This window comes from Nematolebias whitei, chromosome 20 (genome assembly GCF_014905685.2).
Source record: "Nematolebias whitei isolate Nwh7 chromosome 20, NemWhi1, whole genome shotgun sequence".
Taxonomy (NCBI): domain Eukaryota; kingdom Metazoa; phylum Chordata; class Actinopteri; order Cyprinodontiformes; family Rivulidae; genus Nematolebias; species Nematolebias whitei.
The window spans coordinates 24,902,092-24,916,311 of record NC_056517.1 but is presented as its reverse complement, the minus strand read 5'-3'; the positions used below and the strand labels follow the sequence as shown (position 1 = coordinate 24,916,311).

General features: G+C 39.8%; 1 protein-coding gene across 6 annotated transcripts in view; it reads right to left on the bottom strand.

The window, feature by feature from the left end:
* The window catches only part of asap1b (ArfGAP with SH3 domain, ankyrin repeat and PH domain 1b), a 100,048-nt gene that overhangs the window by 1,305 nt on the left and 84,523 nt on the right, over positions 1-14,220 (bottom strand). For 2 of the 6 annotated variants that reach the window (XM_037694463.1, XM_037694464.1), the window contains 9 exons: positions 12,739-12,824; positions 11,908-12,023; positions 11,742-11,809; positions 11,193-11,300; positions 10,865-11,093; positions 6,162-6,323; positions 2,064-2,142; positions 1,870-1,934; positions 1,253-1,794 (listed from right to left, as the gene is read on the bottom strand). In XM_037694463.1, coding sequence (XP_037550391.1) covers positions 1,253-1,794; positions 1,870-1,934; positions 2,064-2,142; positions 6,162-6,323; positions 10,865-11,093; positions 11,193-11,300; positions 11,742-11,809; positions 11,908-12,023; positions 12,739-12,824 — 1,455 coding nt within the window. Of the gene's footprint in view, positions 1-1,252; positions 1,795-1,869; positions 1,935-2,063; positions 2,143-6,161; positions 6,324-8,400; positions 8,470-10,864; positions 11,094-11,192; positions 11,301-11,741; positions 11,810-11,907; positions 12,024-12,738; positions 12,825-14,220 lie in introns of all 6 variants that reach the window. The other 4 variants (XM_037694466.1, XM_037694467.1, XM_037694468.1 and 1 more) reach the window with 3 other exon arrangements.

The following is a 14,220-nucleotide window of genomic DNA, read 5'->3' as shown; positions in this document are numbered from 1 at the left end:
AAAATTAGCTAAAAAACTGCAATTAGCTAAAAATAGATGAAAAGTAACTGAAGGGCAGAAAGAAGCTTAAACTACCAGAAGGAAGTGGAAGGAGCTAAAATGAGCTAAAAATGTGGAATTAGTTGAAAAAACTAAATTTAGCATAAAACAGCTAAATAGTAGCCAAAATAGCAGAAATACGCTGAAATGAGCATAACAAGCTAAAATTAGTACAAAGAAGTTATTTAGGCTGAAAGTTGCCAAAATTACCACAAGAAACTTGAATTTATCTGAAAACAGCTGAAATTAGCTTAAAAAAGCTAAAAGTTAGCTGAAAAGGTAGTAAAAGATTAAATTAATAGAAGGAAGTGGAGAGAGCACAATTTTGCCATATTAGGCAGACAGAATCAGAAATGAGAACAATAATATGAAAATCATGTGGAAAAAGCTGAAATTGGCAACAAAAAAACTGCTGAAAAGTAGCTAAAAAGCAAAAAGGAGCTGAAATTACAGGTGCAAACATTTTTGCTCAATTAGGCTGAAAAAAGTTGAAATGAGTGCAAAAAATGTGAAATTAGCCGAAAAAGCTAAAATTAGTATAAAAACTGCTAAATAGTAGCTGCAATAGTAGAAAATGTTGAAACTTGCAGAAATAAGCTGAAAAGAGAATAACACGCTGAAATAAACAGAAATAAGTTAAAAGAAGCACAAAAATGTTGTAGTTATCAGAAAGAATCTAAAAAGATCTTAAAACAGCTGAAAAAAAATCTGAAAGTAGCTGAAAAAAGTTTAAATTGGCACAATGAAGCTGAACCAGAACAAAATGTGAAAGGAGCAGTAAAAAGTTGTAAACACATCTAAAGATATGAAGGATGAAAAACGAGCTCAATTAATTTTCTATGAGGAAAAAAGTGGCAGAAAAAGCTAAACGTTTCAAAAAGCTAAAGTTGCACCAATACCTAAAGTCACAGCACCCTTCTCCTGAAAGAGCTGAACATTTTGATTTGATTTGTTGAAATAGCACAAAAATTGTGGAACGAGAAAGATGCCGAAAAAAAACGTATGAAAGAAAAATGGATCACAATAGTGTGAATGCTTCATAAACATTCATACAATAAATAGACGATTCAGCTACCACCTAACTCCGTGTAAAAATTGGGGAAATGTCCGTTTTTTACATTTTACATGAAAAGTATCTTATTGTATTAGTTTATCAAAATGTTCACTTAAAAACCACTACAATATTAAACAGAAATAACTGGTATATCCATACAGTGTTGATCTTTCTTGGTAGGGGCACTGGAGTCTCAGTGGTGCCTGGGGGGGTCCCGTTGGTGTCCTCGACTGGTTGCTGTGTAGTTGGAGTCACTATAGTGGGAGGTTGATTAGGTGACGGCGAGTCTTGAGGCTGAGGCTGAGCTTGAGGCGGAGGAGGTGGAGGCTGTGTTTGAGGCCTCTGAGATGAATCTGCAGGAGGTGGCCTGGGGGTGGACTCCACTGTTCCTGGTTTAGGGGGGATGTCAGCGAGATGAGGTTTGGGAGGGAGATCTTTGAGCTGCGGTTTTGGTGGAAGGTCTCCCAGTTGAGGTTTTGGAGGGAGGTCGGAGAGCTGCGGCTTCGGGGGGAGCTCTCCAGGTTTTGGGGGGAGTTCAGACACCTGCGGTTTGGGGGGCAGATCGCCCAGCTGAGGCCTGTCTGCCAGAGGAGTCTTATGAGTGGTTTCAGTTGGCGGGGGGGACTTCTGGAAGACCTCTGGAGGAAGGCTGGGCTTATCCACAGACGGGTGGTGAATGGTGTCGATCTTGCGCAGTGCCACTGGAGAAACCACGCAGAGTCATGAAAAAACACGTGAGCAACGTTTCATATTAAACAATGTGACTGAACCCGTACCTTTCTGAGGTAGTTTGGGAAGAACTCTTGGACCAAGTGTAGACTTCGTGTTGCTTGAAGTAGTGCTGGAAAAAAACATTTTTAGATGTACTCAAACATGAAAACACCTGCGTCATCTCAAAAGCAAAACATTTTTACAATTATGAGCAGAAACCTTTAACACAGAAACGACCTTGGTGAGTTCCTGCTGTTACCTTTGCTGCTGAGGAATGCCTTCAAACTTGTTGGAAACAGGAGACATCTTAGTGGCTGGAGGAGGGGTAGAGTCACTTCCTAAAATATCAACATCGGCAACAACAAACGTGTCACTTAGCGCCACACCAGAGGAATAATAAAGGAATAAATTTGGTATAAATGTGAAAATAAATTGACATGCGGTGGATGGTTAAATTAAACAATGAGGGAGACGTCATCTGGCTGAGCTCTCCATAAACTCTTCTTATTTACTCTCAGATTTAAAAGTGCTGTTATTTACGGTATTTTGTGGTCGGATGTTGACATAGGTGGGACACAAGAAGATTGATAAGAAAATGCAATAAAAAAGACATAACTGCAAGGAAACGCATTTAAAAAAAATGGGGGGGGGGGGGTAATTTGATTGATTTGTTTTATGTGGTGTGTTAGTGCGATTAACCACCTCCAAGAAAAGTGAATTAGAATTAGAATTAGAATTATAAGGCAAATAATTTAGCCATGTTATACAGGTACTGGTCATAAAATTAGAATACCATGAAAAAGTTGGTTTATTTCAGTAATTCCATTCAAAAAGTGAAACTTGTATCTTATATTAATTCATTACACACATGCTGATATATTTCAAATGTTTATTTCTTTTAATGTTGATGATTATAACTGAAAATTAATGAAAACCCAAATTCAGTGTCTCAGAAAATTAGAATATTGTGAAAAGGTTCAACACAGGACACCTGATGCCACACTCTAATCAGCTAATTAATTCAAAACACCTGCAAAGTGCTTCTCTCAGTCTGGTTCTGTAGGCTACACAATCATGGGGAAGACTGCTGACTTGAAAGTTGTCCAAAAGACGACCACTGACATCTTGCACAAGGAGGGCAAGACACAAAAGGACTTTGCTAAAGAGGCTGGCTGTTCACAGAGCTCTGTGTCCAAGCACATTAATAGAGAGGCAAAGGGATGGAAACTATGTGGTACAAGCAATATGGATAACTGCACCTTGGAGAGGATGGTGAAACAAAAACCATTCCAAAATGTGGGGGAGATTCACACAGAGTGGACTGCAGCTGGAGTCAGTGATTCAAAAACCACCACGCACAGACATACAGTGGGGAAAACAAGTATTTGATACACTGTTGATTTTTCAGGTTTTCCCACTTGCAAAGCTTGTCGATGACTGTAATTTTTATCATAGGTACTCTTCAATTGTGAGTGATGGAATCTAAAACAAAAATCCAGAAAAATACAATGTATGATTTTTAAATAATTAATTTCCATTTTATTGTGTGAAATAAGTATTTGATACACCAGAAAAATGAAACTTAATATTTGGTACAGAAACCTTTGTTTGCAATTAAAGAGATCAGACGTTTCCTGTAGTTCTTGACCAGGTTTGCACACACTGCAGCAGGGATTTTGGCCCACTCCTCCATACAGATCTCCTCCAGAGCCTTCAGGTTTCGGGGCTGTCGCTGGGCCACACGGACTTTAAGCTCCCTCCAAAGATTTTCTATGGGATTCAGGTCTGGAGACTGGCTAGGCCACTCCAGGACCTTAAGATGTTTCCTACGGAGCCACTCTTTAGTTGCCCTGGCTGTGTGTTTTGGGTCGTTATCATGCTGGAAGACCCAGCCACGACCCATCTTCAGTGCTCTTACTGAGAGAAGGAGGTTGTTGGCCAAAATCTCACGATACATGGCCACATCCATCCTTCCCACAATATGGTGCAGTCGTCCTGTCCCCTTTGCAGAAAAGCATCCCCAAAGAATGATGTTTCCACCGCCATGCTTCACGGTTGGGATGGTGTTCTTGGGGTTGTACTCATCATTCTTCTTCCTCCAAACATGACGAGTGGAGTTTAAACCAAAAAGTTCTCTTTTTGTCTCATCAGACCACATGACCTTCTCCCATTCCTCCTCTGGATCATTCAGATGGTCATTTGCAAACTTCAGACGAGCTTTGACATGCGTTGGCTTGAGGAAGGGCACCTTGCGTGCACTGCAGGATTTTAATCCTTGACGGCGTAGAGTGTTACTGATTGTTTTCTTTGAGACTGTGGTCCCAGCTCTATTCAGGTCATTGACCAGGTCCTGCCGTGTAGTTCTGGGCTCATTCCTCACCTTCCTCAAGATCAATGATGCTCCACGAGGTGAGATCTTGCATGGCGCCCCAGACCGAGGGAGATTTTCCGTTATTTTGTATTTCTTCCATTTTCTAATAATTGCACCAACTGTTGTTGCCTTCTCACCAAGCTGCTTGCCTATTGTCCTGTAGCCCATCCCAGCCTTGTGCAGGTCTACAATTTTATCCCTGATGTCCTTACACAGCTCTCTGGTCTTGGGCATTGTGGAGATGCTGGAGTCTGATTGATTGAGTGTGTGGACAGGTGTCTTTTATACAGGTCACGAGTCCAAACCGGTGCAGTTAATACAGGTAATGGGTGGAGAACAGGAGGGCTTCTTAAAGAAGAACTAACATGTCTGTGAGAGCCAAAATTCTTACTGGTTGATAGATGATCAAATACTTATTTCACACAATAAAATGGAAATTAATTATTTAAAAATCATACATTGTGTTTTTCTGGATTTTTGTTTTAGATTCCATCACTCACAGTTGAAGAGTACCTATGATAAAAATTACAGTCATCTACAAGCTTTGCAAGTGGGAAAACCTGAAAAATCAACAGTGTATCAAATACTTGTTCTCCCCACTGTATGCAAGACATGGGTTTCAGCTGTCACATTCCTTGTGTCAAGCCACTTCAGAAGCGTCTCTCCTGGAACTGGTGCAGAGTGGTCCAAAGTTATGTTCTCTGATGAAAGTAAATTTTGCATTTCCTTTGGAAATCAAGGTCCCAGAGTCTGGAGGAAGAGAGGAGGCACAGAATCCATGTTGCTTGAGGTCCAGTCTCAAGTTTCCACAGACAGTGATGGTTTGGGGTGCCATGTCATCTGCTGGTGTTGGTCCACTGTGTTTTCTGAAGTCCAAGGTCAACACAATCATCTAACAGGAAGGTTTAGAGCACTTCATGCTTCCTGCTGCTGAACAACTTTATGAAGATGCAGATTTAATTTTCCAACAGGACTTGGCGCCTGCACACAGTGCCAAAGCTACCAGTACCTGGTTTAAGGACCATGGTATCCATGTTCTTAATTGGCCAGTAAACTCGCCTGACCTTAACCTCATAGAAAATCTATGGAGTATTGTGAAGAGGAAGATGTGATACACCAGACCCAACAATTCAGAAGAGCTGAAGGCCACTATCAGAGCAACCTGGGCTCTCATAACACCTGAGCAGTGTCACAGACTGATCGACTCCATGTCACGCTGCATTGCTGCAGTAATCCAGGACATCCTTGTAAAAGAGATTGATGATCTCAATGAATTTCTTCCTGGGAAAATAAAGGTATATATAAAAAAATAAAAAATCCAGGCAAAAGGAGCCCCAACTTAGTATTGATGTTGTGCATGCTCATACTTTTCATGTTAATACTTTTCATTTGGCCAACATTTCTAAAAATCTTTAAAAAATTTTTTTTATTGGTTTTAAGTAATATTCTAATTTTCTGAGATACTGGAGTTTTCTTTAGTTGTCATTTATAATCATCAACATTAAAAGAAATAAACATTTCAAATAAATCGGTCTGTGTGTAATGAATGAATATAATATACAAGTTCCACTTTTTGAATGGAATTACTGAAATAAATCAACTTTTTCATGATATTCTAATTTTATGACCAGCACCTGTAGTCTTACAACATCTGCATGTAGCAATTGTTAAGAGCTTAACTGACTAGTTATTAAACGATTTGCCAATTATAAAGATTTATTAAAATATTACCCAAAAAGGTCTAAAATATATAAAATTGGATTTTGCTGCCTTTCTAAATGTTTTGGTGTTTTTATTAAAATTATCATTATACACTGGTTTACATTCAGAATCACACATAATAAAATGACGTGTTGCTCTACAAAAAGGAACTTAATTTAATTAAAAGTTTTGTTCATCTTTGGTTAATCCTGGTTCTTTATCATAAAGTTGGAGAAAAGCCCGGAGCGAACCAGCCCATCTGTTTACGTGTGCTTGTTGTCTCACCCCCGGTTAAGCCCCCTTTACTGTGCGGGCTGTGAGAGAGCGAGCTGGGTGGGTCAGACAGGGTGCGTTTGTGTCCAGGAGGAGGGGGCGGAGGTCTCTTCTTGGACAGGGTGGAGCTGACTCCTGGTGTGAGTGTGGAGGGAGGGCCGGATGGGGGAGGAGCTGGAGGAGTGATACATAAAGACACATGAGGTGATGAGGTCAACCCCCCCAAATTAATGAATAAATTAAAAAATATATATAAACAGAAAATAACAGATAAATAAAGAAACAAACACACAATGACTTGGGGTGCAGGCATGTTTCTGGTGTTTATTTTCTTGATAACGTCTTCCTAAATCTACAGAGACCCTAAAGCACTCGCTGGTTACTAACGTAGAGAAGAGTATGATGAAAGCAGCAACTAGAGAGCTCAGCCAGAGAGGAGTCAGCTGTGGTTAAGAGTTTACAGCTCAACGATGGCAGAAAATCATTCCAGAACAATTTATAAATCACGTAGGCCAACAATAATTAATTATCCTACATGGTCCAGGTAATAAAGGAATGGTTCAGATCTTTTGAAGTGGAAAGGTTATGAACAGATAATGGCTTACCTGTTGCAGATACTGTAGCTATCTGAATAAAATTAGTTAATTCTGACCAGACTGAAGAGCTAATAGTTAGTTCAAGCAGGACCGTGACTAAAATGAATCCATCTTATCTAAAAAACAAAAACAAAATAAAACTCATACAGTGGTTCAACCATTTTTTTAACCTTTAAGTTGATTATTCCAGCAGAAAAAATTTGATATTCCTGCAAGAAGAGCGTCAGTTTACACTGGAAGTGCTGCTGCTACAACTACCATAGATAGGCCTGGCGTAATAAACCATAAATCAATTAATCGCATTATAAATGAAGATTATCAACATCATTTTCATTTATCGCCTTTATTGTTTCTTCTCTTGTCTCTCTCTTTCTGAAGACACTGGATGACAAAAGGTTCAACTCTGGTGCGCCACTGACCCCTCCCATTCTCTTTAAAACCTGTTTAAATAATCCAAAATCGCGTTTTTGGATCGTTAAAAGCAGCTAAGCTGAGAAGCTAAGCTACGAGCTAAGCTAACGGGCCGACCTCAGGATAAAACCTTTGTCTTGTCGAAGCTCCAAAATTCACAGTTGAAACCCGTGCCTTTGTCTAAAAAGTTGTTTTTCTCTGCAAAAAGAAGATGAGAACTTGTTTACTGATTTTTTTATTAAAAGCTTTGTGTGAAAAATGCTATGCTAAACAGCTCAAACCACACCGAGCGTCTGCCATTTTGAGAACTTAAGAGAGACAGCCCATGTCACGTCAAGGGGCCTCCCTCTCATTTTTCTTAAAGAGACACGCTGCTCACTTCCTCACTACCCATCCTTCAGTTCAAACTGTCTTATATTGCCATCTGGTGGTCGAAAAAAGGTACTACATGTAAAACAAATTAAATATTTATTTTTAAATTTGACAATTACTAATTATTGTCAAATTTCAAACAATATTATTGTTTATCGCAATAATTTCTGAGACAATTAATTGCTCAGCAAAATTTGCTATCATGACAGGCTACCACTAGAGCTGGCAAATACTTGGTAATTTCATAATTTTGTAATAAAAAATGAGGCAAATGAAGTTCAAATACTGTATTTTTTGGATTATAAGGCACACTTAAAATCCTTTAATTTTCTCAAAAACCGACAGTGAGCCTTATAACCCAGTGCGCCTTATGTATCAATTCTGGTTGGGCTTACTGACTTCGAACAGACTTTATGTGGTACAACTGAACAATACTGAGAGTTATTGTGATCGAGTTGAATAAAGTTTGACTTATCTGACTGTTTTGTTTCGCTTAATGCACCTTATGTATGAAAACAGACCCATTCGTTGATATTGTACCTTATAATCCGGTGCGCCTTATATAGTCCGAAAAATATGGTAGCAGCTTTTCAATAGACCTGCACAATAGTATTGAGATTGGAGTTGTTTTAAGACTGTAGTGGTTCGCTTTAGTCTACTAGCTCATCAGTCTGATCGGAATTGACTCCCAACGGAGTTTGTTCAAAGTGCTATCTAAAACAGGTAAGATAATTGTTCAACATTTCGACACTTCAAAACCTCTGAAGTATAACCTTTAAGTCAAAATGATGCTATGACCTCGTACATCAGAGCTGTAAAGGATGAAAACAACTGAGGGAGAAAAGGGGGAGAACGTAAAACAAGATATTCACTGATGTATGGTCGAGTGCCAGCCAGAGTGGCGTAGTGCGAATGAGAGCCAAGGAATGCCAAGTGTGGAGCTGAAAGAATAGAGAAACAAAACAAAAACAAAAAAAGAGAAAGAAAACAGAGCGAAGATGAGGAGTGTGGGAGAGAATCTTCCAAGCAAGTCGGTCTTATAAAGAGTTGCTCCCACACACTGGAAAATAACAAAGATGAAATCTTATCAGTGACAAAGAAAGGAAGAAAACGAAGAGAAACGGTGCAAAGAGAGCGAGCATCAGGAGTTAGAATGTTTTAAATGCATGGACGTATCCGTTCAGTCAGCAAAAATCACTTAAAATAACCAGAAATGTACATTCAACAAAAAACTTGATGTTTATTTCCTATATTGTCAATCAAAACTGCCAAAAAAAAAAAAAGAAAACAACCCAGAAGCTTTGCGTTTATATCGGTCAGGAACTAAATTGATAGATTTTTCAACTGTAGACCTCTCTGTGCGCACGTTAGACAGGGTTATACTAAGAATGACTCATAGGTAGTTTCTACACTCGTTTTTTGTTCTGCTTCTTAAAATACAAATTCAAGGCTGAAACATTCACACACAAAGAGTACCGTATTTTCCGCCGTAAACGTTGCTCCTCCCTATAAGTCGCATCAGTACAAATATGTCTAATAAAGTGGAAAAATCTATAAATATGTAGTTTCGCCGTATATGTCGCATCTATTATGCATCACCGCTGACGTGTTGCGTTTGTTACATGTCAACGCTGACGACCCAGAAATGTGGGGCGGTGTTGTGCCAAAAATCGATTGGCTGCCAAATAGCAACCGCTGGGGCGTGTATGGGAGGACTTTAACAAGAATTTAACAAGATTAACACTTAAAAACAATTATTTGTTTGCTCAAAAATATAGTAAATGTGTGTCTCAGTCTAACTTTTGCTTAATAAATGCACTTTGACGATCAATTTAGCTGCATTTCAAAACCCAATTTGCAGAAGTGGGCACGCACAGAGGGACGAGCCATTGTGCATTTCTTTGAAATTTAACAAGAAAAGCACCTAAAATAATTATTTGTTTATTCGAAATTATAGCAAAGGTGTGTCTGAGTTGAACTTTTAATTAATACATACACTTCAATGGTCAAATCAGCTGCATTTCACCGTGGCGGTGCAGCAAAATGAAGCTGGTTTGATGGTTGCTCCAAGCAACGAGCCGAACGAAGGTGGCGGGATACAGCAAGCCGATTGTGTCAAGATTCTCAAGTCATCTAGGACATGGTAAATTCAACAAAGTTCAAGACAAAAACAAAGTATAAAGTAAAGTATACCAAATAAAGTCAAGTTGTTTTTGTCTTGAATTTTTTGAATTTGTCATTAATAGCCACAACAAAGTATACATGATACAACGGCATGCCTTACTACTCGAGTGCCATCTAGTGGCTGAAAATGGTAGTGTTCAATTTTTTCAGTCAGAATGAATTAATCATATCTCAGCCAAAAATCGGTTTATAAATATGGGGGGAAAAAAAATTGATAAATGCGTCGCTTCAGCATATAAGTTGCAGGGCATAAAAATTATGCACAAAACCGCGACTTATAGGGCGAAAAATACGGTAACTGCTTTTAGAAATAAACACTACCTTAGTAAACTTGCACAAAGAAATTTAATGTGAAATATATCACTTTTATTATAACTAAACTTGTACGTGCAGCGCTAAAACAGAAATTTGAACAATCTTAGCATCTGTAACCAAACCCTTCGATAAAAGTCAGTTATTAAATGCTCTGTAGGTTATAAACAAGTTCAGTTTCACAGCTTAAGCTAAAAACATTCAACTTTAATGTTGAAATAAGGGATTAAATGTTAGGAGAGATGTTGTAACGTGAACTTCAGCAGCCTTCTCAGTCATGTTTGATAAATGGTTAAGGTTGTGTCAGATCAGCAGAGGCTGGATTGTTATTTTTAATTGCAATCTTGCAGAGACAGCACGCCCAGTCATTTCTCTGTGTGTGTGTGTACACACAGACTAATGATGAAGTGTGCATGCAGCTTCCCTGTCGCACCCTGCCTTCTCCTGCGGCCATGTTTTTCCTTTAGGTTTACTTTAGAAGTTACCTAATGACACCTTCTTCCGCCCTCTGATCTGAGTGCTGACAAATTGCATACCACTGCAGGGTGTGTATGTGTGTGTGTGAGACTGGCAGCACAAGCAGGAAACTTTCCACTGAAGTGATCATGATGCATTTAGCTGTAGGATAAATATTAACAGACATACTGAAGCCTATGTTCGGTCTATGATAATCAAACAAAGTAGAGGAGGCACACAATCTGTAAATAATTCTGTACTGGGTCACATTTGCAAAAGCAATATCAGCATAGCATAATATCCTGAATTTGGATGTTACAGGTTGATAAAGTCTAGGATTGTCGGGAAATGGACGTGAAAGATTCTGGAGCAGCCATGTCTGACCTTTGCCCTGGTTCCTGGGTGGAAGCGGCGGCCCGTCAGCCACAGGGGAGGAGCTGAGGTCGGTGGAGGCACTGTAAATCTGGTTGGTAAAGGCGCTGTAGGAGAGCCGCTGCTGCTTGTCTCGCTGGCTGATGAAGCCCGGCAGGGAGAGCTTGTCGTGGGGGGAGAGGCTGGAGGAGTGGCAGAAGCTCTGAGGCCTCGGGGAGCGGTCCTTCTTGATGGGACTGGGCTGCAGAGCAACACGTACGCGATGAGATTAATGGGTTGACATTAAACAGAGCATCATAAGAACTGCTACAAGACAACTACAAATACAGCGTGTCAGCACCTTATCATCCAGGTCGTCATCGCTCTCGTCCATCTCCTCCAGTCTGAGGCTCCACTCGTACTCCACGTGGATGTGAGGGTTGAACTTCCCCTCTGCAGCCTGCACAAGCTGACACAAACAGAACCGCATCACAACCAAACCAACACGACAAATTCAAGTTCAATACATCATCGTTCCATTTCCTGGATCTTACCAGTTCATAAAAGGAGAAATTGAGGTTCAAATGTGCCAATTTATATATATTAAAGATTACAAACTGCAGTTATTTTTGCTTTTTATGTCTGCTTGTTCATGATTGCGTTAATAATACACACTCGTGAACAATTTCTTCCACTTGAGCGTTCATGTCGCCTGAGGCTGGAGACATGTTTGACTGCCATCTAGTGTTCTGACTCAATATTTGCTCAACATAATTCTTTAATGTACTGAATGCACTGGTTTGTTTCATCTAACATGCACTGTTTCCTTGTATTTTTCAGGGCTTTAACCAGAGCATTAATTTTCTGCTCTAACGTTCAGCAGATCCAGCCGGTTGGCTCCTGTACTTACTGCCTCCTCACACTGACTGTTCCTCAGTCGCCTGGCAACATCCAGAGCCGTCTCTCCGTTCTGATTGGCTGAAGTGTGAGGAAGGGAGAGAGGGAAAAAAAAATCAACACTTAGAGTCTGAAGCGTTGTACAGAAGATATAAATGAGAGGATGAACCCTGACTCACTGATGTCGGTGGCCGGTTTGCCCCTCAAGAGTAACTTGAGGCACTCAGGCTTTTCGTACATGCAGCAGTAATGCAGGGCGGTGTTCCCCCACTCCGTCTGCTTATCCAAGTTACCACTGCAGAAAAAAACACATCATATGGTCAGGAAACCTGGAGGTGTGCTCCACAGGCCTATGGGTTTAGGTTATTGTGTTTTCAACAAGATTGGGTTGGAAAAGGTTATATGCTGCTCAAACATGTAGTTTTTAATTTCCTTTTAGCTTCTCCCTTCTGCAGCGTTCGTCACAACCAGCAAACCCACATGAAAGATTTGACAATTCTTTGACCCTGCAGCCTCAGGATTATATTCCCACGGCACTGACCATCGCTACTGCAGCCCTGTGGTGCTCTGATGTGTAACAAGACAACATTTTGTGAGTAAAACATTAATCCTAAAAAAAAGAAAACTAAAAAGAAGACATGCTTTAAAAGTCAGTTATATCATTTTGAATAAGCAGTAAGTGTAAAAGTGTGGTCATTAATTAATAAAAGAGTCCTGCTTCTTTCTGTGGGGGCTGTTGGAGTGGTGGTGGATAAACAATTGAAAAGAAGGGAATAAATTAAAGCAGAGAGCTTGACCCATTTCCGTTTGCCTTGTGGGAATCTGAGCCGTGCAGAGCTAAGCCTACCTCTGCTCCTCAGTGCTTTACTGCAGAAAACATCAAATTCAACTATGCCTTTTTCTACACCGTGTTCCTTTTAAATCATGTGTTTTAGGACACTTCCACTGCTTTCACACAGGTAAATGTGATGCATAATATTCCTAAGTTTTTAAGCAGAAATGGTCTTTACCTGTTCTGGACAAGGAAGTCCACCAAATGCAGTGAGGTCTGGTCAGCTGTCCGTACTGCGTAGTGTAGTGCTGTCTCCCCGGCTTCCTGCAGGGGGTCATCAAACACAGCATGCTGAGAGACTGGGCAGCTATTCTGTATTCTATTCTATTCTTTGTGCACGTGTGTGTTGTCAGCATTTAAACAAACTGCAGTAAACAAAATGGCTCCTAAAAATAAAAATCTGCACTCTTGACGCAGTTTTTTTGTTGTTGCCATTTTTGGGAGACTGTAAGTACTGAGATGTTTTTCTTCTTCTTCCATATTTAACCTCCTAAGAGCCGGACTCTTGCATATGTGGATGTCAGGTCCTAGGAGGTTAAAGCACAATCAGAGTTAGAGACTAAAACATTTGCGTTTGACTTCTCTTAAAGGTTAATATAAGGATTCAGTTGTGCTGTGTGTTGGTTTAGATGTCACTCTGCAGCCATTCAGAGGCACTGACAGCAGCAGATCAGATACTGGTGAGTCAGACTTCATGGTGCAGACAACAGCAGCAGTTCTCTCTATCACCACATAATATCCTCTCTTATCCTTTTACTCTGCTGCAGCCTGGTGCACCTTTTTTTTCTGTTGGATATTTACCTAAAACCCTGACCTGCTTACGTCAGATTGAGTCTAATCGTGTGTGTTGTTTACGGTGCAGCGTCTTCAGCGTCCTCCGCTCGTTATTTTATTTTATGAATGTTTTTTTCACACTATTGTGATCCATTTTTATTCCGTACATTTTTCAGCATCTTTCTCGTTCCACAGTGCTTGTGCTATTTCAACAAATCATAAATCAAAACGTTCATTTCTTTCAGGATAATCCTGCTATGACTTTGGGTATTGGTGCAACTTTAGCTTTTTTAAATATTTAGCCTTTTCTGCAACTTTTTTTTCTAATAGGAAATGAATTGAGCTCATTTTACATCCTTCATATCTTTAGATCTGTTTACAACCTTTTACTGCTCCTTTCACATGTTGTTCTGGTTCAGCTTCTTTCAGCTGTGCATATTTAAACTTTATTTCCAGCTACTTTCAGCTGTTTTGTGCTCCTTTTAGATTCTTTCTGCTAATTATAAAATTTTTGTGCTTCTTCTAGCTTCATTCTGCTAATTTCAGCTTGTTATGCTAATTTCATCTTATGTATGCAAGGTTCAGCTTCTTCTGCTATTTCCGCTACTATTTAGCTGTTTTCATGCTAATTTTAGCTTTTTTTCAGCTAATTCCACTTTTGTTGCACTCACTACAACTGTTTTCAGCCTAATTCAGCAAATATGCGCTCTCTCCACTTCCTTCAGGTAATTTCGGCTTCTTTCTGCTTTTTAGCTACTGGTACTTTCAGCTGGTTTTATGCTAATTTCAGTGTTTTTCAAGATGTTTCCACTTTTTGTGCTCACTTCTGGTTCTTTCGGCATAATTGGGCAAACATGTTCTTTCTGCTTTTTTATGCTAATTTAAG